The sequence below is a fragment of the Opisthocomus hoazin genome, chromosome 2 (genome assembly GCF_030867145.1).
Source record: "Opisthocomus hoazin isolate bOpiHoa1 chromosome 2, bOpiHoa1.hap1, whole genome shotgun sequence".
Classification (NCBI taxonomy): Eukaryota; Metazoa; Chordata; class Aves; order Opisthocomiformes; family Opisthocomidae; genus Opisthocomus; species Opisthocomus hoazin.
The window spans coordinates 11,995,092-12,020,114 of record NC_134415.1 but is presented as its reverse complement, the minus strand read 5'-3'; the positions used below and the strand labels follow the sequence as shown (position 1 = coordinate 12,020,114).

The following is a 25,023-nucleotide window of genomic DNA, read 5'->3' as shown; positions in this document are numbered from 1 at the left end:
GTCTTCCGTCTTGGTTCTAATAAGCGTCAGATCTGTAGGTCGTTGATAACTGTAACTACTGATGGGAGCATTGGATGTCCCTGTGTTTCATCACCAAGGCTGAATGGAAGAAGTCAGTTTTGGATTATGGCAACTTAATTTTAACTGAAAATTCTGGTGTGGCTGCCTCCTACCCAAGTATCGATTTTTGCATCTGAGCCTAGACAGAGGTCAACAGCACTGCAAATGGAGAATTGCTTTTTGCCTGTTGGGTGGGTTGTTGGTTCTCCTCCGCAGAATTGTGCCGTTTACTGTGTTCTGTCGTTGGTAGTGTGACGTCCACGTTACTCCAGGTAGTGCTGCATTGCTGCTTATCGTGAAGCATTTTGTGCAGCCAGAGAGTTCTCCTGACGCGTCCAGCAGTAATGGAGCCGTTCTTTCAACTCGCATAGGCTGAGGAATGCTTCTGCAGATCTCGGGTTAATTGCTTGCAAACGGTGTGGGCTAAATGATAAACCAAAAAGGTTGACTTCAGGGATGTGCTTGAGGAAGAAATGTAGGTCAACAATGTTGGTGCTCGCTTTTTGGCACCTGGCAAGTCTAGGGCTAGGAGCACACCTAGTGACAAGGAGAAAGTTCAGAGGAGCTGTTTTAAAATTATTGCAATGTGCCAGTTTTAAAAGTGAGACAGTTTGCTTTGTGAAAACACGATAGCAAGTATACCAGTTTTAACAGGAGAAACTCATATAATTTTTGGCAACACATTAATCTGTCAGAGAAACTGAGCCGAATGGTAATGCTATTGTCAACTTATCATACTCTTTTGCAAACAATGGAAAGTTTGAGATTTCTTGTGTAAACTAGAGTTGGCTGTTTTACAAAAAGTTGTACGTAGAGTGTGTTAATAAAATGTTTTAATTCACGTTAGTTACTTGTAAGAAGCGTTTAAAATATGATCATCTGATTTAATATGTACGTTTGAACATGAGTTTAATCGTTGCTGCTGTAGCTGACTGTCTTATTCAGTGTAATTTATAGATGAATATTTGTATGCTCATCCTACTCTTAAAATATTTTCAAAACCTGAACAAGATCCTTTGGTCTACTAGCACTCGATAAAAGCAAAAGAAAGGAAAGTCATATTTTTTCTGTTATACAAAGTACCACTTGATGCTGATAGTCTATATAAAAAATTATAAATATTTAAAAGTATGGAGAACTTTTAGTGGAGGCTTTTAGCTATAAAAAAAAATGTGAGGCGACATTCTAAATTTTTTTTTTTTGCATTTACCACAAATACATCTCAATACTATTAAAAACTACAAAAATGCTTTGAGAAGCAGTTGAATAGTGTAGCATTTTAGGCTTTCATCTTATAAAGCCTTATGCAAGAGAGAAATTTTGAAAATGTGAGCAATGTCCCTAAATGTTTCTGGGATATAGACCTTGGTTTTCCATTTCTGAACAGCAGGCATATTTAGAAAATATTGATCTACTTTGTTGTTCAAGGATGCTGACACAATACAGGACTCTGTTATTCCAGACAGCATGTGTTAATATCACCTTCTATTTAATTTATTTATTGTTCTAATTCTTACCCTTCAAGAATGAAGGGGAAGTGAGAGTAATGTTGAAACTGGCAAGTTTTTCTTCCTGTTGGCTCGAAATGGACACGGTAAAGGTCAATTCTCATTTTGTCAGGATGTCAGCTAACTCAGTATTTCTGGTACGATTTTTTAAAAGGACAGAATTTTGTGCATATGAAAATTGAGTGTGTGCTGTGAACATTTATTTTCCATGAGATGCCAAAACATATCAGTAATTTTATGTGGATATTGTAGATGCCCAGTTAAAACCACATTGATGTTTGAATAGCAGTATGTGTCTCTGTTATTGAATATTTTCCTCTAGGTTTTTAGATATTTTAGAGAAAAGATTATTAATGCAACAGGAAAGGGTTGAATAAACAGCAGGAGCTGAAGTACTGTTGCATTTATACAAGATGGGACACTGACTCACTCCAGCAGTCATCATGAAAAAATGGGGGCGGGTGGTGGTTGGAACCCTGGTGAGCCTCTGGCTGGAACACGTTGGTAGGTTGTGTTCAGAGCTGGGGGGAGAAGAAAACCCCGCAGCAAGAGCAGGGAAAAGCTTCTCACTGAGAAGCTCACTGAGAAGCTTGGTCCTCTCTGTAGCTTCAGCTGCAGAGGTGCGTGCTGAGACCACGGAGAGCCGCTCTGTGGCTTCGCCCTGCCTGGTGGCTCCTCCGCTTGGAGTGACTCTGTTTTACTAGTAGGAGCCCTTGTCTTTGATCGCTGCCTACTGCTGCTTCCGGAAAAGGGATCCTACCATTTGTCTGTTCTTCAGTGCATCTTGGCTGGCGTGGAGGAGAGGGTTGTCCCTGCTTTCCTCTCTCCTCACTCAGCTGGGGAGCTTCTAGAGCTTGTTCCCGAGGCTGCTTGCTGCCTTCGGCAATATCTTCACATCTGTGTGGTTTTCACTGGTTTCTGGCCACACAGCTGTGAGTACTTGGACGGCACTTGGCCGGTGTTGCAATGTCATGGACAGTGAAGGGCACTTGAACTTGCTTGTCTTAATTCCCCAATTTGCAGGAAACTTAATGGAAGCTTAGCTGTGCTGTAAGCCGGTGCCCACACATGGCATGAAACGCTTCCTATTTCCCAGTTGTGACTGGAAAAATTCACTTGTCTGATGTAAGTACAGGTGTGCTCAAAATGTCATTTAGCATTACTGGGAACTGTGGGAAAACAGTTAGTATAAATAAATAATTGCTGTCTCACAGTGTAGAAGACAATCAAAAAGCGTTAGTTCCAAATTCTACTTTTCTTTGAACTGCCGGCAAATACTTGGGAGGGAGCATAGAGTAAAAATAGCTTTTAAAATGCTAAGGCACGTTAGGAAGAATCACGGGTTTATTTAATTTTTTGATATGCAATAGGATTTTGTAAAGTCTTTTGCATGATGGATAATTACACATTTACATTAGATTGAAGGACATATCGAATCTTGAGGACAGGTATACTTTTTAGTTTTTTTGAAATACTTATTTTTTACAGTAGTTTTGAACAGTATTGTAAATTTGTTATCAGGAAATCGGAAGTAAGTAAATATTTAACAGAAGTGCTTTACGGTTAGTAGTGTCTACTGACTTAGGCAGAGAGCCTGCTGAGGCTTCTAATCGTGTGTTAGGTAACACTGCCCTCAGAGGGCCAAGGTAAGTAAATTCAACCTCAAAACCACTGGCTGTACTTGTGGTATTTTACTTGACCTGACATTAATTACAGTTGTTTATTTTAAAGAAAAATTACAGATGGTTAAGATGTTTTATTTACTTTTATATATTTTTGTTTAATGCTCTGAGATATATTCAGTTTTTGCCCTCTCTGTTTATTAAATGTTAGTGTGGGGGAACTGGAGTTTGATTTAACAGGAAAGTGCCTTAAAAAAGAAAGAAAGAGAAAAAAAAAAGCAAGAACTGTATTTGTGTATTATTTCTATTAAATCCATTTTAGGAAATTGATGACATAGAGAAGAAGCAGATTTTTGGTGTTGTTTGCTTGGAGGGGGTTTGGGGTGTTTTTTCTTTTTTTTTTCCCCCTCCTCTGAAATCTCACGTATGTCTGTGTGGCAGCTGTTGCTTCTTTTAAGGAAGCAAGTTTTTGAACTCAGGTTTCTGTTGTTTATCAGCACTGTGTATTAAAGGCATTTCCTTCACACCTCTAAAACCATTTACATTTAGAAAAACTCAGATGTTTTGCAAAAGTGATTTTAAAAAAATAACATCATTTAAGATATTTTAAAATAATAAGATTAATTTTAAATTACTGAATAATTTTTCAAGAACTGCTAAATTTCCATATGCTTGAAGATCACAAGCGGTGAGACTAAGAATAGCAACCATTGGCTCTGATGCGAAGTGTGTGTTTGAAGAGAGAGTTGGAGTTCTGAGGTGAAGTAAAAGAATCGCGAACTTGGAGTGATACATTTGCCTAACACAGATTTGCTGACTACTCGGATGGTTTCTTAGAAAGCTCTTCTTTGTGAAGCTCCTCAGCAGTATCAAAACTACAAACACTGCGTCACTAGAATAAACATATTTTGTGAAATGGCCTGAAGGCAGGAGTCTTGTTCCGAGCTGTCAAAGGCAAAAAAGAAAAATCATTAAGGTTGCAGTAGAGAGGCGAATACAGAGCTGGCCGCGAGGGTCATGTTCTGAACAAACCTTCATTAAGCGTTCTTTGTGACTGTTGTTAGCCAGCGTGTTATTAAATACAACATTAATTGAAGAGTTGCGTGTTGTGAGGGTGCTTTTTGCATGAAGATCAGATTGCATTTTCATGTGCTTCACTGCTGTCTTGTTTTGTCTTTTGGGTGTATTCTCTCAGTAGTTATTAAAAAAGCAGAACCCAACAACCTAAAACTGATTCTAAATTTGTATTTTGTGTGTGTGTATGTGTGTATTGTCTGTATGTATCTTGGATGTATATATATAAGCCCTTTTCTCAAGTAGCTTTAAAAACTTTGACTAGAATTAAAAAGATGTAGGAATTACTTGGCTTTTTTCGCTGCGGTGGTTGAAATTAGAGACCTTTTCTTAATGTCTAATAAACAGATCCTAAAAGAACATGTTTTTCAACTTAGAAGGGTGTAAATTTAAGCAAAATAATAATTTAGCTTACATTAACTCAGCAGGAAGCAGGATACAAACTGATTAATTCTCTATGGCAGATCCACTGCTTTTTTAAGTACCACAGCTCCATTTCATTAAATTGTCAGGAGATCTCGTGGCTTGGTTAGCCTGCCTGCACTTCTCCTTGATGATGGAATTTTTTTTCATTTGAACTAATGATTTTCAGATATAAATTTTCTGTTGTTTGCTTGTGTTGAGGTATTTGATAAACATACACTCCAAATATCTTTAAAGTAATTTAATATTGCTAATACTGTAAGAGATACATTTTTTTTTTTTTTGTTAATGCGGGGCTGGGAAGTTAGGCACGTGGAAGTTTTTTTTCTTTTCAAATATTCTGCTATGTTTCAGTATTTTTGTATGGAGGATTTCTCTTTTGAAGCAGTTCAGTAAGAACATGTCTGTTAAGAAGTGAGTGCTAAAATGTTTTTCTACCTTTAAGCAGATTACGTACAAGGAATGCGGTTACAAGAGAGCACCTAGAGTGCATCTTGAGAGCCATTAAACCACTTGAGCAGCGAAGTGAACTGTTCACTGATACCACTGTTTACTTTGGTCTTCAAAAGTGTTCACCCATTTGTTAATTAAATTACAAAATAAGTAAAGGGCAGGTGATAAATATTCGTGTATGAGCCTTGAAGAGGTATTGGAATATTGATCATTTCAAGACAAAACTAGGGTTTTTGTGTGTGTGTTGCACAGACGTCTTGAAAAAGTAGTCTGACCGTGATTCATGTGGGGAAACCATTTAGGAGAAACATTCTTCAAAGAAATGTGTCTATGAAAGAAATATAAGGATCCTTATGAAACTGTAGTGTTTTGCAATTGCTTTTAAATTACATGTCCTTTGTCTGGCTATAGTTTGCAGGGTGAAGACAGAGGTACAGCTGTGCTCATGGATGAACTGGTACTTAACGTCATTCAATATTTATATCTTCTTGTGATTAGCTTTTGTCCAAAGTCAGAGGAGCTTGGAAGTGCTAGGCATACTCTTCTAATGGTTTTTCTCCAGGCAGAACATCAGCTGCATAACTTGTAGGTGATCAAAAATCGCTTTGGTTTTCTGATCAAGAGACGCTGAATACCTCGTAGAAGCCAATTACAATCTAAAGTGTTGTCCTAAGAGGAGATCAGGGATCTGCTGATGCCAGGCTTTGTTCACATCTGTACTAGGCTTCACGTTGGTACTTCCAAGGCAATCTTCAATACAGATTTGCTGCATGTTTTTCCCCACACCACCCCTCCCCCCTCCTGACATGGACCTGTTGGAGCGGATCCAGAGGAGGGCCACGAAAATGATCAGAGGGCTGGAACAGCTCTCCTGTGAGGAAAAGCTGAGAGAGATGGGACTGTTCAGCCTGGAGAAGAGAAGGCTGCGGAGACAGCATACAGCAGCCTTCCAGTACCTGAAGGAGGCCTGCAAGAAAGCTGTTGAGGGACTTTTAACAAGGGCATGTAGTGATAGGACAAGGGGTAATGGCTTTAAACTGAAAGAGGGTAGGTTTAGATTAGATATAAGGAAGAAATTCTTTACTATGGGGATGGTGAGGCAGTGGAAAAGGTTGCCCAGAGAAGTTGTGAATGCCCCCTCCCTGACAGTGTCCAAGGCCAGGTTGGATGGAGCTCTGAGCAACCTGGTCTAGTGGAAGGTGTCCCTGCCCATGGCAGGGGAGTTGGAGCTACATGATCTATAAGGTCCCTTTCAACCCAAACCATTCTATGATTCTATGAATCGTGCGCTGGGTCTCCAAGGGCACCTGTTAGAATTGTCTCCTTTTCTACAGGTTTAGTTCTGGAGAGCCTGAATGTAAGTAAGTGAAGGCTTCTGTTCTTTCGTGAAGTGACTAATGAGTGTACTTACCCTGTCAGCTCTGGTGCTGGGAGCAGAGCCTGCTTATCTCCCTGTCCAGTTTATTCCTTACGGAAAGGAGGGCTCTCTTTGAAACCTGAACCTCTGGATGGCTGACCTGTTTCAGGCATGCTGGTATTCTCTCCGTGCTGTCCTTGAGCTCTTCTGCAGTGGTTTAGCTGCCTGCCTTCCAGTTAACGCACCTTCTAGATGAGACTAACTTCTTGATCCATTTTAAACCTAATAACAGGCACTTTCACTCTTAACAGTAACTTGCTGTTACAACTAAATAAGAGATAATTTATTGGAATTGTACAGAAGATTTTCTTTATGGTCTGTTTAAGAAAGCAACTAGGACGTTAATATTTTTTAAACTTATGTGGGATGATCTGATACATAAGGCTTTGTTTTGGCTTATACTTTTGGGTCCGTGCGGATTTCAGCAAATTTGTCATAGGGCGTATTTTAAGCGTTCTTAAAATGTGAGTCATACCTTTACTTAAGCCTATGATTATTTCATTTCCAAGTAGCCGGCAAACAATTCAAGAAATGTCTTTACCTTTTCATGTAATGATGATACAGTTTTTCACTATTTGTTGGTATCAAAGTAACACATTTGTTTTCCTGTATTACACGTGTATTTCTTCTCCAACTTACAGATATCTCATACCTAGTGGTTTGGTTTGGTTTTTTATTGTTTGCTTTTTGTTTTGTGTTTTGTTTTGGTTTGCTTTTTTATTGTTTGCTTTTATGTTAGCAGGGATTTCCCATCGAGAAGTCAGTTCAGACTGACAGCTGCAGTAGGGTTGTTCCCAGCTGAACTAGCACCAGAGATCGGAGATAGAAAGCTCAGTCGATACAAATGTAACTAGCATTCTATCTGCTCTGTTAAGTTTGTGGTCAAATTAAGTAATGCTTTGACTTTTTCAGTTTTCTTTCTACTTATGTGAAAATACCTAGATAACAAAATCAAACAGGTACCCTGCTCTCTAGAAGCAGGACTAAATAGGAAGAGTTTTGCTGCTGAGGGACAGAAAACATAAGTCAGCACTGGTAGCCTGGTCTTAATTTTTCTCACTCTTTCCTCTTCTCCATCTCCTACATCTTACCCTGCTTCTCTGCTTAAATACACGCTGAAAAATGGGAACATTAATGGCTGCAGTTAGATTTTTAAGCTATGGGCATCGTCAAAGTTCTTACAAGCTGTGGTCAAGTTCAGCAAGGCCATATTAACCATACTGTGGTGGTTCAGCCTGGCTGGAGGGCCGGTGACCACCAAAGCTGCTCTGTCGCTTCCCCTCCTCAGCTGGGCAGGGGAGTGAAAAAAATACCATGGAAGGCTCGTGGGTCGAGGTGAGGGCAGGGAGATCACTCATCAGTTACCGTGATGGGCAAAACAGGCTCGACTTGGGGAAATTAGGTTAATTTATCACCAATCAAATTGGAGTAGGAAAATAAGAAACCAAATCTTAAAAACACCTTCCCCCCACCCCTCCTTTCTTCCCAGGCTCAACTTCACTCACGATTTTCTCTCCCTCCTCCCCTTGAACGGCGCAGGGGGACGGAAAATGGGGGCTGCGGTCAGTTCATCACACGTTGTCTCTGCCGCTCCTCCCTCCTCACACTCTGCCCCTGCTCCAGCGTGGGGTCCCTCCCACAGGAGACAACCCTCCATGAACTGCTCCAGCTCCTTCCCACGGGCTGCAGTTCTTCACAAACTGCTCCAGCTTGGGCTCCCCATGGGTTCACAGCCTCCTTTGGGCATCCCCCTGCTCCAGCGTGGGGTCCTCCCTGGGCTGCAGGTGGGGATCTGCTCCACCGTGGACCTCCCTGGGCTGCAGGGCACAGCCTGCCTCACCAGGGCCTGCTCCACGGGCTGCAGGGGAAAAATCTCTGCACCGGTGCCTGGAGCACCTCCTGCCCCTCCTTCACTGACCTGGGTGTCTGCACAATTGTTCGTCTCACATCGTCTCACTCCTTTCTCCTGCTGCAAATTGCTGTGTAGGATTTTTTCCCCCCTTTTTAACTGTGTTATCCTGGAGGCGCCACCACAATAGCTGATGGGCTTGGCCTTGGCCAGCAGCAGGTCCATCTTGGAGCCGGCTGGCGTTGGCTCTGTGGGACACAGGGGAAGCTTCTGGCAGCTTCTCACAGAAGCCCCCCCTGTAGCCCCCCTGCTACCAAAACCTGGCCACGCAAACCCCGTACTCATACATACATACATACACGCTGAACTTCAGTGACAATTGGTTGTTTGTTCAAATGGAAAGGTGAAGATGTGATTAATGAATTTTTAGATCAGCGTTTCATGGAGCAGTCTCCGTATGAGATAGATATAAACTTCTTTCTGACCTGCGAATTGTCTGAAAGCTGCGTAGCTACAGCTAGCAGTGCGCTGAGGTGGTCAGTGGCACTGAAGGGGCTGGTGCAGCCCCTGGGCTGGTCAGTTCTGAGCATTCTGCAAAGGGTGGAAGTCTGAGGCACGACTGGAAATCCCGCATTGTTACATACGCATTTTTTCTTGACATGTTCACTTGTATAATGATGAAAAAGCGACTTATTTAAAGTCTTAGCAAGTACTCGTACATGCGTTATTTGCTTTGCAGAGTCGGTAGAAATCAAAGACGGGGAAAGTTGGGCAGATCTAAACTCACCTGTACTTAACAGAGTAATTGCACTTTCAAAATGAAATGGTTGCTGAAATGTTTGTGTGGCATTGTAAAGTGTAATGATGTTACAGAGATTTTTCACCCTTAAATAGCAAATAAGCATCATTAATTAAGCTATTGTGTCTTTGCTGACCTGTTCTGTATGTTTCTGGTCCTGAATACCTCATGGCTAGCAGAATCTTCTGCTCAGACTGGGTTAGGGGGAAAGTGGAGGTGGTGGATTTATTGGTGGACTTACCTCTTAAAAGGTAGTTGGCTTCTACTTTTTCATTCCTTTTGATTTGAGATACATTTATTAAGTATAATTTGTGTAGGTCTTCCCATTATGGCCAGTCTTCTAGTATTTGCTTCATATATGTTTTGAGGAAATTAATTTTTTTTTGCTTTGGCTCAGCAGGGTATGTGTCCTACCTCATAGTAATTTAGATTTCCTTTTGTTATTAAAAGTCAAGCTGTAGTGTTTATTTTTGCCTGCAGCAAATTTCGAACGGTTTATAGGTGTAAAGTTGTAGGATTTTGAAGAGTATAGTGTGATAAAATTTAGAATTATAGAATATTACTATGCAGAGCTTTTAGCCTCTTATTCCAGAGGCTTCTCTGTGTAGTCCAGGCTTACCACTGCAATTCCATTTTCTCTTCTTTTGGAGGGTGTTAAGGTTTCCTCTGTAAATTGAAAATGTCTGAAAAATTTTGGTATAATTAATGTTAGACACTGATAATATGTTATGTTTTTTAATAGCAAATGGTTTTTTCTACAGTACTAATGAACATTTTTTTTCCTCTCCTTTAGGAGAATATATAAAAAACTGGCGGCCAAGATATTTCCTGCTAAAGACAGATGGCTCTTTCATAGGCTATAAGGAGAAGCCCCAGGATGTGGATCTGCCATATCCACTCAACAACTTTTCAGTGGCAAGTACGTATTTCCAGTATTTATTATTCTCTCAGCATATTGACAAAGTATCTGCTACGTATTGCTTCACGTGTAGTGTGGAATTTCTTGGTGATACTGGAAGTTCGATGCCATGCGTCAGACTAGTGCACCACTAATCTTATGTCCAGCTCTACAAGATATCTTTTGTACGAGGGTATTGAAGATTTTACCATGGGTTGGTTTTTGAATATTTTTGAAAGTTTAAGTTCTCATTTGTGTGTGTGTGTCTGAAGTGTCTGTAACTAAACAACATTTGACAAATGATTATTGTAAGAATAAAATTCCTGGAAAGCTTACCTTTATTCAGATCACTAACCTCTTGTCTCTTTTTCAGTAGTATCTCTGAATTCACTTGAAAACTCAAATTAATTAGAAAATTATCTAGACTGTCAAATGACACAAAATCGTGCTAAATTATTTTTCTCTTGGATAATCAGGTAATCAGCTCTCCAGCCTGGTTAATCAGTAATTTCAAGCAATCAGACAATTTGCATATATTAGCAAAGCTACGAAGTGTGTATCTGTTGGATAAAGTGAAGACATTTTTTATTTCTTATTTTCCAAGAATGTTTCTAAAAAACAAATCTGTAGGTTTTTTGATCTGGCAGTGTGAGATTGGTAGAAGAGTGTTTCTGAGCAGAAATGAGAAGTATTTGAGGAGCAAAACTAAGGGGGCAAGAAATCTCCCTGAGTATGAGCTGTGGATATCATGGCTAGAAACTTTCAGAGGAACACTAGAAAATTTACTCAATTTCTTTCAAAATTGTATTAGTGTACTGCATGACAGTAAATGATGGTGTTTAGTTCTATAGAGGAGTATTGGAGCCACAAGAGCATGTGTACATAGGAAAAGGATTCCCTTCATCTGCATTGCTGAAGATTGAACAAAGGCTACTTAGACTGAATTTACCTATTTTCTCGATAAAATTGTTCTTGAGATTGACTCAGCCTTTGTGTACAAAGTAATTTGGGAATTTTATTTGGTAAGAAGATAATCTTGTTCTCCAAGCCCATGTCTTGTCCCACTAGAGGAGAAAAACTTTTCATATTCTGGTTGTGACTGAAGTCTCACCAATGATAATGAGCTTGTAAGCCTTCTAATAACATTAGCATTTCATTTTGCCTCGTTGCTATTCAACATAAAAGAAAGTGATGTCTTGAAGTTGTTCATATGAGTAGGAATTGACTAGATCATAGGCTTCTATTCCTTAGATTAGTTATCTAGTTATCTAGTATTGCTAGATACTTTTGCCCCAGTGCGCAGCAGAGAGAACATCTGTAGAACTACATTAGGGTTTTTTGTCCTGCTTTACCATCATCTTCGCTGCGTATCTAGTCTTCCTTTCCTGCAGCAACTAGAAGGATGATCCAAACAGGAGTTCTGCTAAACAAAGAAATGCATAATTAGGAATTAAATCCAGTGTGTTGATACTAGTGGAGTTTTTTTTTTGTTTTATACCCAGACATCATCTTATGTCATTCTGATATTAGAATGCTGCCCCTGAACTTTGCCGTGATGGAAATTTGAAAATTCCATATAGTTTTCCAAAACGACACCATGACTACCACTACCTACCTCACCCCCCCTAAAAAAAAACCAAACAAACCAAAAAAATCCTTTTGGCATCTCATAAACCCCATAGGTCTGATTCTTAGCAATATTAGAAGAAATAGAGTTTCGATAGGCAAGGTGAGTTTTTCTGTTTTCTGACAGGAAAATGAGTAATTTGTCAGAAATGATTGCTGATCAGTGCAAGATTGGGGGAGATTTTTCAATCGTAAAAAGAATCTCCTATAATTAAGTGTAGTACCTATGTAGAATTCACAGGACGAAAAGCAAAGCAGTATGGTATTACACTCTCAGTTGCAAGGGACTGACAGTTTTTTGTCAGCTATTTTATCTGTCTGAAGATGAGCTCATTGGTAGGGCAAGCAAACAAGCGAACAAAATCACTGTATGAATGAACCGGATCTCACGGGCAGTGCCTGGTAAATGTCAAGAACTGGTCTCACGGCCTCCGATCCAAGAGTTCCTGAGCTGCTGCAGCAGGTTTGTGGCCACAAGCAGTGCAACATATTTTTCCTGTAATAGTGAAGTACATTTTTCATAAATTACTAGCCAGGCAGATGGAGTGTGAGATCACTGTTAATACCATCTTGATTAGGTTGGCAGGGACTTAAAGATATGTCTTTACAGTCCTATCTTCCTATAATCTTTGTAGCTATCTGTAAAGTGAGAGTGTGGTCTCAGTCTACTTTTTGCTCTCCAAATGATAGACATCTTTGGCTCTTGCTTACAGCTTGTTATTTAAGCAGAAAAGGCCAAGGCTGTGGTATTATTTTCATAGTACTGTTGGAGTGGAACCCTGGAAAGTTTGCGCCGCTCTGCTCTGTATGATAGTTGTTCTGTAGTTTCAAACTTTTGTGCCCAGCTCTATCACACTAGTTACTTCCACCACATGGATATTTTCCCACCAGCGTCCGCTGCTTTCCACTCCTGTGAAATCAACTTTATTTTTGCAAAAGGCTCTTTTCCAGGCATAGTATCATTTTCCTTAGTGGGAAGGGGAAGCCCAGCGGCTTCCTGATTTCTTCTTTGAAACTTTGAATAACTCTTCTTGAATAACTTTGAAGTCCTGCACCTGAGTGTTACTGTCTCCCTGGTCATGTGTCGTCCGTGTACTCCTTGGGGAATGGCAGGAAGGCCAGTGAGAATGAAGTTATTTTACATACTGCTAACAGCGCTTACGGTGCTGAATACGTCTTTCTTAATTAAGCCTTTCTCATCGGGTGGTGTTTTGTCATAGGGTGGAGTGTTCAGAGGCCATCCCGTCTCCTTGGGGTGATCTGGGAGGAAGTGTGGGAGGAGGGCGTTGGGAAGTGGGTGTGTGAACAGGTAGGTGCTCTGCATAGAGAGGGAGAGCCTGAGGCTCATTGCTGTCTCCCCGAGTATGTGGGGAAACCGGGTGGGTGTGAAATGAAATGGGGGTGAGGGATTTCTCTTCCTTGGAGTGCAAGTGTGTCCCTGACGGTGAAACAGAGTTGACTGAAGAGTAGGACAGAGCGTGGCTGGATGGAGCTGAGCCCCAGGGAAGGATACAGGACTGGCCCCTCAGTGTCCTGGACCGGGGCTTCACTTTGCCTCCCCATGGCCACTGCTCTCCTGCCTTTGGGTGCATGTGAAGGCTGGCGATGAGCACCCCGCGCTGCATCTGTGAAGCTGCCACAGGATTGCAGGGGTGAACAAATCAGCCAGATCTGGTGACACTGCATAGCGTGTAGGAACCACTCTGGTTTCTCTCCTGTGGAGCCAGCCTATTTTACACCCAACTGAGCTTTCTTTTTTTAACATGGGAGTTGGGAGAGCTGTGTGTTTGAAATACGCTTTTAGTTCCTTAATGCTCTTGCCTTGACACTTAGATTCACAAAAAGTTGTGCCATGCTGTCTAACCATACACTTAAAGATAAATGAAGGTGATGTAGTTACATTGGTGGGAAATTCATTGTGGAAACTTAAAACTGGTTGATACTCGTTTTCAGAGGTAAATTCCTAAGTGTGAGCATACTTGAATTGGATGGTTCAAAGTCAGTTCAGCTCTTTTCAGGTAGAGACAAGCAATTGCAAGTAATCAAGCTATTGTAGCTTAAAGAGATACTCTTGATTGAGTCACAGTAACTGAGTGGGTGTGCATTCCTAGCCCACTTCAACTGCAAAATAAAATATGTTAATGTAAATTGCTTTTACTTGGGCTTTTATGCAGTCAGAACCAGTTTAAAAATAATTTGGATTCAAATGGTATAGCTTCTGTGTATGGGCAGAGGCTTGAAAAAAATGTCCTCGCTTTTAAAACTCCATTATGTTTCTTTGGAACAAAACTAGTACTTGGAGTGACAGGTTGTGTACCCTCAGTGTCCCCCCCCTCCCCAAACCAGCATGGCCTCACAATGCTGTTATTAACTGGTCCGGTGTTGTCTAAGTAGAATCAACACTGCTTTGTGTAAACCACTTTGGTCTTTGATCTTCATCATTGTCAGGGAAAACAGAGTGTGTAAGAATTCTCCTTCAGTTCTACTTAATGACCATTTTTGGCTTTACTGAAAAAAAAAATACTTCTCACATATGCAGTAAGTATGTAGGTAATCACATAGCACATTTGGGATGAGGTATCTTGAAGAATTGGCCCTTTGCCTTCATTTTGATCTTTACGTAAGGAATAATTGGGAAGAGCTGTATCCCTTCACAGTAGCCTTTGAGCTTTGGCCAAAAATGATGTCACCTGGAATTTCTTTCCTATCTTGAAAGATAGTGCTTTCTAAGCACTCTGTGGTACAGCTATCCTTTTTCTTCTCTTTGAAAAGAAAAAGCAAATATTAGTTATTGTGAGAAGGTAACCTTTTACTACCTGTCCTTTATTTTATTTTTTTTCTTTGCAGAAATGATTATGGATAAACCTTGGCTATTCTAAATGGAGAAGCTGTGCTACTTTTTCCTAGTCTTTATGTTTCAGTGGGCCAGAGACAAGGTTTTATTATTCTGGAGATTTAAAAATCTTCAAAACATGAAAAAGCAAAGGTTTCAGGGGAAAAGTGTTAGGGCTATAAAGAATTCTGAAGATACTGTGTAAAGAAATGGGTAGGAAAATATATAAGTACGTTTTAAGTGAGATTAAATTATGCATCAGAATCCTTTGGCATTAGACATGACCTTGTGTGCAACTCCATAATTAACTTTTCAATAAAATTTAAGTTTAAAGTCCCAGGTTTTCTAATTGTCACAACAGTGGATGACATGAACCCAGAGATAAGCATGGAAGTGTAGATACTTATAATTGCAGTATAGATTTCATTCAAAAATAATAATGGTGCAATTGAATAAATAAAGTTCATTCAACACTGAAAATAGTTGTGGGGAGAAAAAGGCAATGTATGTGTAATGTACTGCATATGCAAATGCATGTATGGAAATTCGAGCTCAAATCTAATGTGTGTAACCAGTATTACTGTCTCTGCTGGATGAGGAAATGTTTAGCTTTTTGGAAAACTGGACCAGTAATTTTCTTCGGGACGCTTTCATATTACTTTTTGAATGGTTTCTGGGTGGTATAGTTGGTATTCTGTCATTTGACTTAGAAGTTTGGATTCAGTTGTTGGCTTGGATCATGAAGGAAAATTAGTTCCTTGGTCTCCCTTCTAATGTAATGGGCAGTGCTTTCTCAGACACCAGTATAGCATACTGTAGTTTCCAATTATCTCTAAATAGGTCCTCGTATGAGTGTGGCAGCTCAAAGTTTAAAGCCAGGTCTGAGAGTTTTTATGCTGGTGTCATACACCCGGTTGCATAAATAAAATCGGGGCACTTGTATGAAAGACAGAGGAGGTTGTATCATTTTACTGTTCTCTGTGAAAGCAAACTAACCCCAGGCAAAACCCAACAACATCCAGAAATCTATTTTCATTCTCCCTCTTTGCGTGAAGGGGCAAGTGGCAAACTAGTTGTAATGACAGCAAGACATGGGTGCTACTTCAGCTCTTTTTGGAGTATTGGAAATAAAAGATTTTCCAGCATGATGAAGTGCATCAAGGATGATCTTTTTCAGCTTCAAGGAATGTAATTAACTTTTTTGTGTTTCTTATGCTGTCATATATGTTGTTGTATCATCAAAGCACATACAAGCACTTGTCATGAGCCAAGCCCCACAGAAGTGGGATTTCTACCCATACAGAACAAAAAGTCAGTCCCTGCTCCAAAATACTAAAATTCCAAATATAAAATAAGAGACAGCAGATGGATGCAAACAGATGGGGGGAGCATGAGAAAACAATGAGACAGTATTAGCCTGTAGTACAGGCAGTGGTCTCAGCACATCAACAACTAATCCATTGTCAAGGTTAGATTTTTTACTCTCTTCTCCCTTCTTTTCTCTCTCCCTCCTTCCCTTCCTCATGTTTTTTAAGACATGGTGAACGACAGTTTTAAGGTGAATTTAACAGAGAACCAGTCTGGCAAATCGAGAGAGTTTAGAAATGCTTTTGAGAAATGGTGCTGAAATTGGAGCAGTAGAATTATGGGTAGTATTTTGATACTGAATAAAGAGTGATACCAAGGATGAGGGTAGGCTGTGGGGACAGACCATGTTGAAAAGCTATATGTATTTGATGTGATAGAGCTGGGTAAGAAACGAGGAATGCAAAGAGAAGAGTGATATGGTCAAAGGGACAATGGAGAAAAATGATCTGTTCAACAGTTTTGGGGATGACATTTTTAGAGGAAAACTGCATTTGTTGGGACCAAGGAAGGGATACTAAATTGTTCACATAAATCTGTATGTGAGCAAACTTATTTTTGGGGTCATACTCCCCATAGATAAAATGTAGTGAGAAAGGACAAAGCCTTTTGGAAAGTCTAAGAACAGTAGGTTGCTCGTAGGGAGTAGGTAAACCAGTGAGAGAATCGAGAGAGGACCAAGCTAAGGGTGTGTGGGGGGTGTGTGTATACACATGTATTTGTACATATATGTAAAAGCCATGGGTTTTCATATGTATATGAATAAAAGCACGTGTGTCTGTCTTAATATTATGAAAATAGTGTATTGGTTCTGTTACATGTCTGACAAAAAAGGTCATCAGAGAAAAGTGGGGATTTGCAGTGCAGAGTAGCAGTAATGGAAAAAAGTATTTGTATGTAGTGTGTTCGTCAAATTTTGACATGAGAAAGAAAAAATGGGAGTAGTAACTGAACAGGCAAATGTTGGGAAAAAGTGTTTATCTTGTGAAGGAAAGACCAAGATGAGGATAAGAAATCAAGGTTAAATTGTAATGCAAATAGATCCATAGATAGATATGGATATCTGTATATAGATAGCGCTCTGTATGTATTTAAAAGTGCATATATTCTAAACAATGCAAGTAGTGGTTTGATACTATTTCTTTTATATCGTATGATAACCACAGGAAGTTATCTTTTGTACTAAAACTCAGTCTGTATTAGGAATAATTTCTCAAATATGCAGCCTTCTGTTCATTATTCCATGGAATTTTTTATGGCTGCTTGTATGTTTAGTATTCTTGTCTAGCCATATCAACAAATTCTGCTGAAGTTGAAAGCTTCTGTACATGAAATAATAAAATGGTGTTAGTGTTCCTTCTGTTTTTTATGCTGAATGAATGTATTTAGGAAAAGAACTGTGGTGATTATATGGTTAAAGTTACAGAATTCAAACTTTAAACTTTTTAATAAAATCTGAACAGATGATCTGTGCTTTTTTTTTTTTTTTGGAACTGGCAGGTTTCAGGCCCTCTAATTGGCTTCCCAGCTTTGCAGAGTAATTACAGCTTCAAGCAAACTTTGTCATCTGTGGTTCAGAATGGTGTAAAGTAAACAGAACGTTTTGAAATACAGTTTGTAGTTAGAGTTGCTCAGGAGAGTTTAACTAGCAGAACTACTTAATTTAGATAGTAGCAGTTATTTGAAAAAGGTAGTCTAACATTTTAGAATTGTCAGGTTGTGTGTGGATATGGAGACGAAAGTTAACCTCTGGTAGGTACTTGACTTTTGTGTTAAAACGGGAAGTTCAATACTTGAGATACATTAATTGCACTTTTTAAATCAGTTTTATTTAATTTTTTTCATTTTCTGTGTAGTCCCAAAATGGCCAAATGAGTGCTACAGACTTGTTGGAACAGTTGTCAGTTTCTGTTACTGATTTTATGTTTTGCTGCTTCGAACAAGTGTTCTCCCCCAAGGTTTTTCATCCCCTCTAATATTAAAGGGGAAGATTCTCATGACTGGTGTTTAATCCCAGCAAGAGAGAAAGCTTTAGGATTAAAATGTGTAATTCCAAGTGGTAGATGGCTAGCATACAAGAACACAAAGTTGAGTCTGTCTGTTTACTGGCTTACTCATCTTTTTGAATTATAATTTAGACTTCCAACTGTTTTGAGTTGAGATTCAGCCCTTTAATTACATATGTTTATGTATAGTAGCAAACTTGAAGACATTATGGTAGAGTGTTCTCTACTCTTGGTAGTGACCCAACTATCACTCGAGTGTTGGGAGCCAGCTCTCAGTAGCCAGTTTCACTCGTTCTTCTGTGCTTTTGTAGTTTCCAAACTATTCTCTCTGTCTAAAACTACTACCGTTTTTCCAGTAATTAGTAGGAAAATATTTTGGTAATTAGCAGTAACTGTGTATTAGAGTACTTATCCATCTTAATAGATTTTTTTTTTCTCCCTAGCTGTAGGTGAAAGACATTCACAAACAGGTTTTTATTCATGTTGCAATCATGTCAGAGAAGTTGTTTATCCCATACATTTGTGTACGGCAGCACATGAAGCATGTGGGTGTACTAAATATCAGCAGACTTCAGTTACTTTTGTCTGCTTGAGAAGAATGAGTAGCACACCACTTTTAGAAATACATTGGTCCTCCACTGCTTGCTGAAACTCTGTTTGCTTCAGAAGGGAAGAACGTGAACATACTCAATTTTCACCTTCCACAAGGAAATGAAATCTTTAGCCATGTTTAACAGAATATTTAAAAAGCTCATTAAGTTTTGCTAGATTTTGTTTTTCAATAGCAGCCTTCAGTGATAGTGAAATGGCATTTTTGTTTTTTATGTTTTCAGTGCCGTTTTCAATTGCTAAGGTATTTTTTAATCACCTTTAATTGATTTAGTTAATCATCTGTAATGAAAACTCAGAGAATAAATACTCTTTGGTAGTTACAGAGCTGAGTATGTGCATCCATATGTTTTGTTCTTGTTGATAATGTGCATCATCACTTTGAGGACTGTCTAAAAAAAAATTGATATAGATAGTACCAGTAATGCGTCTGTATATTAGATACAGATTTACAGAATGTACATACTAATATATTTATTATACTATATATAATATAGTAAATTATATCTATTAATAGAATATTATATATGTAGGTATTGTCCCTGTTCATTGCAAGGGACGTTGGGCCAGATGACCTTTAAAGGCCCGTTCCAACCCCAACCGTTCTGTGATTCTAGGTATAAACCATATTCTAGATAGCATTTGGACATAGGCAGGCTTAATTCCGTTAGTTCCAATTTTTGTGTGCTTGAGTTGGCAAACTTAAATTAATGCCATTTTAATGTATGCATTTTTGTATTTTAATGTATGCATTTTTGTATTTTAATGTATGCATTTTTGTATGTATTTGCGATCAGAAAATGAATAGTGAAATTCAAAATCTTCAGCTCCGTTACAGGCACTGGAGAGGATGTGCTATTTAATGGGTACAGACTTTTTTTTGCAGGTTGGACTCTTTTTGCCTTCAGGTTGTCCTAACACAATCACCTCACTTTTCTGTCCCTGGCAGCTGCTTTTACCTTCCTTCTCTGAAACTAGCTACTCTAGTTTAGGTATGCTCTAGCTGTCCCCCAAGTTTTTCTTTCCCAGTCTTTTTCCTGTCCCATTTCCGCTCTTTTCCCTTTATTCCGTAGTCCTTTGTTCCTGACATCTCTTCTGTAAATAACTTGCTGTGCGCTGTCTTCCTGTATTGGATTTTGCCTCAGTGAGGCAGTTTCTTTATCATATTATCTGAGGAATAGGATGAGACGTTATGAATATGGGAGAAAGAGCTTTCCATTTAGTAGGTGTAGAGGCAGGAGATAGCTGTAGCCTCTGGATTATACTCAATGCATATATTGTCAATGATTGTATGCTTTAGTAATTGTTACTGTAATTTTTTACCCTCCTCCCACTGCACTCTTATCCCTCCCACATGTAGCGTGGCCAGATGCCTTACATTTTCACAGGAATATTGAAAGGATATCAAAGGTCTTGGTTTGCCAAGTTTAAGTCTCGTTTCCAAAAAGTAGTATTTTCCAGCAGTGTGCAGCTTTAGGCAGACACCCAGCAAAGAAAATTTCAGCCTACATGGTTGAAGTGTGATAGGATTAAAGATGAGAGGATGGTTTTGTCAGGAGTAGGGTGAGATCATGTTAGAGCAGACAATGCCTCTAGTCTCTTGTGTTGCGAAGGTAGCCCGACACATTCCTTAGAGCTACAGCTGAGGAAGTTAAGAAAACAAATAGCCTGTTAACCCTAGCCTCACCATCATCGTGATCATAACTTGGATGTCAACCATATCCCTGAAGATGGGGGTTTCTTTGATCTCATGAATAATATTCGCACCCAGCTACAAGCCTGGTTAAGAATCCTAAGCAGCTCTACTTCATCATGCTCCCCACGTTCCCGTCATTTGCTTCTGTCCTCCTTGTTCCTCTTCCAGCTTTTGTGTGAAATTTCCTCTTGCTATGTCCATTCTGCTGTAGGTCTTTCCTCTAAATGTTGAGGATGGCCCTCATCCCATCCAAGACCTAGCTGAGTTTGTAAAAGCAGCAAAGTTGGATTACTATTTCTCTTTTGAGTCTCCGCAGTGTATGCAGGTTTGTTAAATGTAATGTCATCTCCTTGACCAGTGAGCAGCCTGACTTACATATTAATTTATACATGTATGGTTTGTACATGAAGGAGTACACACCTGCATAGTGCAGTATTACTTGATTCCTCTTTTGTTTTTTATACATGTCTGTCAAGCTCCTGAGGTGTTCTGCTAAGCTGCAGGAAAAACCCTGTTGACAGACATATCCACTTCCACTCTTCTTTGCTTTTTCAAATAAAAAAATTGCAGCATGCATGAAAGTTCTTAAATGAAGGTGTCCTCACACAGACCCCCCTAATATCAGTTCTTTCATGCTTTTATTAAGGGTGGTCCGGTACAAGCAAGTCTGCTGATAATTGCTGAGGCTTTATATCATGGAGACAGAGGCCATTCCTTAGATAATTTTGTCCCAAGTTGTTTAGGCGTTCAGGTATACAAATCGATGTCTTGAACTAAGGCTTTAAGCTCGTTATGAGCTGGTAATACTGAAGAGAATTACATAAATGTATTTTCAGTATACAGCTGCATTTCAGAAGGTTTGCTACGAGTGTGCATCTTGTACAATTAACACTGGCAACAAAGGTGAAAGAGAGGAAGCAAAAGCAGGGTAGAGGCTACCTATGTATGTTGGGTGTTTAGAAATTTGCTGGGTCTGATGCAGTGCCTAGGAGAATATTTAAAATGCATACATGTTAAACTGTGGAAGTTACAGCGGATCATAAGTGAACAGGAATTCAGCTGCCATATGCATTATTGATTGATTTGTGAACCTGATAAATCATTTTGGATCATGCATTTGATCTGGGTCAACTTTGAACAAGGGACAGTGTTCCAGAACAGGAGATGTGATGTTTGTGTCTGTTTCGTGGTAGCTGCAGGAAAACGAATGAGACTTCTGACAGGGTAACCGTAACTCCACAAAAATGTTTAAATACATTTGCATGAATAAAGAGTTCTCGTAGGTTTTGCAGATGCAATGTTTAGTGCAGTGTGCTGGGTTGTAATTTTCACAGAATTTTCACAGAAAGTTAGGGGTTGGAAGGGACCTCTGGGGATCATCTAGTCCAACCCTCCTGCCGAAGCAGGGTCACCTACAGCAGGCCGCAGAGGACCTTGTCCAGGCGGGTCTTGAATATCTCCAGAGAAGGAGACTCCACCACCTGCCTGGGCAGCCTGTTCCAGTGCTCCGTCACCCTCAGAGGGAAGAAGTTCTTCCTCATGTTCAGACGGAACTTCCTGTGCCTCAGTTTGTGCCTATTGCCCCTTGTCCTGTCGCTGGGCACCACTGAAAAGAGCTTGGCCCCATCCTCCTGACACCCACCCTTGAGATATTTATAGGCATTTATTAGGTCCCCTCGCAGCCTTCTCTTCTTCAGGCTAAACAAGCCCAGCTCCCTCAGCCTCTCCTCGTAGGAGAGATGCTCCAGCCCCCTCACCATCCTTGTAGCCCTCTGGTGGACTCTCTCCAGTAGCTCCTCATCTTTCTTGAACTGGGGAGCCCAGAACTGGACACAGTACTCCAATATCTAATATCTGATATCTATTCTAATGTAATATTTAGTACACAGTCTCATTGAACCACTGCCTGACTTACCGGTGTTGTGGTCTAGTGACAAAGGAGCAACAGGCAGTCTGCTGCCCATCTAGGATTGTGTGACAAGGAAGGTCTTGGGTCTGAAAGCACAACCTGTGAGGGCAGATTGGTTGAACTGACGTAGGCCAGAGAAGACTGAAGGGAGAGAAAATAGTGTTCCAGCTTCTGGAGAGATAAAAGTAATTAGTCAATAGGGCACGAAACAACATGCTTGAATTGTAGGAACAGTTGCATTAAATGCTAGGGAAAATTTTCCAACTCTAGAAAGAATTGATTTCCTTGTAGTTGGATGGAATAGTTTTCTTACAGTGGTTTTGCAGCTACTACTTTTGGGGGATTGTAGAAAGAGTTTAGAGAAATACTTCTGAGAAATACCATAGGTAGACCTGGTTCTGCCCTGAGGCACAAAGAGGACGAGATGATTTCCTGGGGCAGCCCCACTGGGCGTGTGTGTGTGGTTATTCTATATTTAATAATCAGACTAGTTTCAAGATCTGAATTTTCTCAGATAGCGTATTTTACAATAAATCTCATCCTGAAGTGACAGTAGCGTGGGTAATTATGGCATGGTTACCACTGAAAGGAAAATGTCATACTACTCCTGCCAGGTACAGATGGAAAAATGTGCCTGTGGCTACTGCTGTTACCTTGGCATTCTAGAGCAATCCGGGATCTAAGACTCTGCTTACCCTCATAACACAGACCCAGTTTGAAAATGGAGTTCGTACTCTTTATATGGGCAGCAATACAAGTTCCATAAATGACTGCTTTCTTCACCTTATGATTCTTACCTGCTACCTTTTGTTCAAGCCTATCGTTATATTGCTGTTCTGTATTTCCTTAGACGTGCTGGATATGTGTTGGATAGGTGTACATAAGCTATGTGTATTTAATCTAAGTAATTTGATTTGCTCTTCACCTCTTAACTGGCAGTGTATAAAAGAGGCAATGTTGTATTTCTCTAGAATGTCAACTAATGAAAACAGAGCGACCAAAGCCAAACACATTCATTATCAGATGTCTTCAGTGGACCACTGTCATAGAGAGGACGTTCCATGTAGACACTCCGGAGGAACGGTGAGGATTTTATTTTTGTTTTGCTTTGCGTGTTTTTTACGCAGAAGCCTTGGCGCAGTCTCTGCTGGGACCACACAGCGATCAGTACTTGGAACTGTGACATTCTGAGCACATCTGAACAGTTATTTGAAGAATTTATAAGTCAGCTTCTGTAAAATATTATCTGAGCTCATAGCTAGTGTAAGAGTTGCTTGCAAGTAGGTGGGATGAGTGTATTCAAATAAGCCAAAACTATGTCATCGTATGTCTCTGAAGTGTTAAATTTTGAACAATAGAAGCCTGCAGTGAAATATTTTCCAGCCTTGCTGTCTGAAATTTTCCTTTTACACCATGAAATATGCTTCTTTTTTTGGCACAGAAACCAGTGTGTTGGTTAGAAGTTATTTTATGTTTGATTATTAGTCTTTCTTGTTTCAGTAAACATACACAAACTCTTAAGAATTAACTTTTTTAATGCACCAAACACATGTAGGAGATATGAGATGATGTGTGTACTTCGCCAAAATGTTCTGTACTTGTCTCTGGTTAGGTGCACTGAGTCTTCCCACTGTGGGCACCTGTCCTGCTGAGACTAATACTCTGATTTGCCTGTTTCATATTGATTGTAACTATAAATAACGAACGACTTTGCCTTTTCTGTTGTTTCTCTTTCGTTAGTATATTCACTTAGAATTATTTTTATTCTGCCTTGGTACTGTTTCTCCACCCTCTTTCTTCTGTGTGTGCAGCGTTGTGCCTCTTACTGCATTCACTGGTGCCACCAGCCTCCTCCCGTGTCCCTGGCTGGCTGAGCACGGAGCGGCTGGCACTGCGCGTGGCGTGGGGCTGTGCCTGCCGCTGGGCCGGCTGGTGCAGCCGGGCCAGCCCGCGGAGTAGCCATGGGCTCAGCTGTCCCTGCTTGTCCCTCCACCGAAACCCGCATCTGGGCCGCTCCCTCGTGCAGCCACTGGGTTTTCTGATGCTTGGAGGAATTTAATCATCTTTCAGGGCTTCTTTCTCAAGCCAACAAACTGAGTTTTAAGAGGAGACAGACAAGGAGTTGAACGTACGGTGTGGTTCAATAAATCTTACTTACTTTATGTGAAAATGTCTCCCAGGGAGGGCGAATACCAAGAAGTCTCTTAAAATATCAAATTATTATCAGATAATATTAGATAGGGGGTGATATTCTATGCTCTGAGCTGCACTACACCTGGAGAAAGCGTTTTCATGTTTTCGCTATAAAAATATTTACAAAATCAGACACTGGTAATTCTTGAAATGAACTGTGCAGTGATCTTTTTTTGACGCTCATCAACTTCACCACCTTTAACATAATGCAGAATTTGGAAGGAAATGGATAATTTCTGTCAGTCTTCTGCTGTGTAACATAAGAATTGAATGTAGAGCAATGTAGCTTGTGGAAAAACATGATAAACCACTTATTTGGGTGTATTTTATGAGTTTCTGATAGGGATGTTGGCTTGTTCATGATAGGGAAGAATGGACAGAAGCAATCCAGGCTGTAGCAGACAGACTGCAGAGGCAAGAAGAGGAGAGGATGAACTGTAGTCCAACTTCACAGATAGACAACATAGGAGAAGAAGAGATGGATGCTTCAACAACCCATCATAAAAGAAAGGTAATGACATTAAAAAAACCTGACAAGATTAATGTGCAAATACCTTTTGCAGAATGATCTAGTTGGGTAAAAAAATATACAGGGAATAGTATTTCTACATAAATTTCAGTGTATTACAAGCATAGAAGTACTTGTTTTATTTCAATAAAGCTGAACTGCTCTAGTTTTGTTT

At 40.0% G+C, this 25,023-nt stretch overlaps 1 protein-coding gene across 5 annotated transcripts in view; it reads left to right on the top strand.

The window, feature by feature from the left end:
* The window catches only part of AKT3 (AKT serine/threonine kinase 3), a 167,090-nt gene that overhangs the window by 79,022 nt on the left and 63,045 nt on the right, over positions 1–25,023 (top strand). For all 5 annotated transcript variants that reach the window (XM_075412630.1, XM_075412629.1, XM_075412632.1 and 2 more), the window contains 3 exons: positions 9,999–10,124; positions 23,119–23,230; positions 24,707–24,851. In XM_075412630.1, coding sequence (XP_075268745.1) covers positions 9,999–10,124; positions 23,119–23,230; positions 24,707–24,851 — 383 coding nt within the window. The remainder of the gene's footprint in view (positions 1–9,998; positions 10,125–23,118; positions 23,231–24,706; positions 24,852–25,023) is intronic.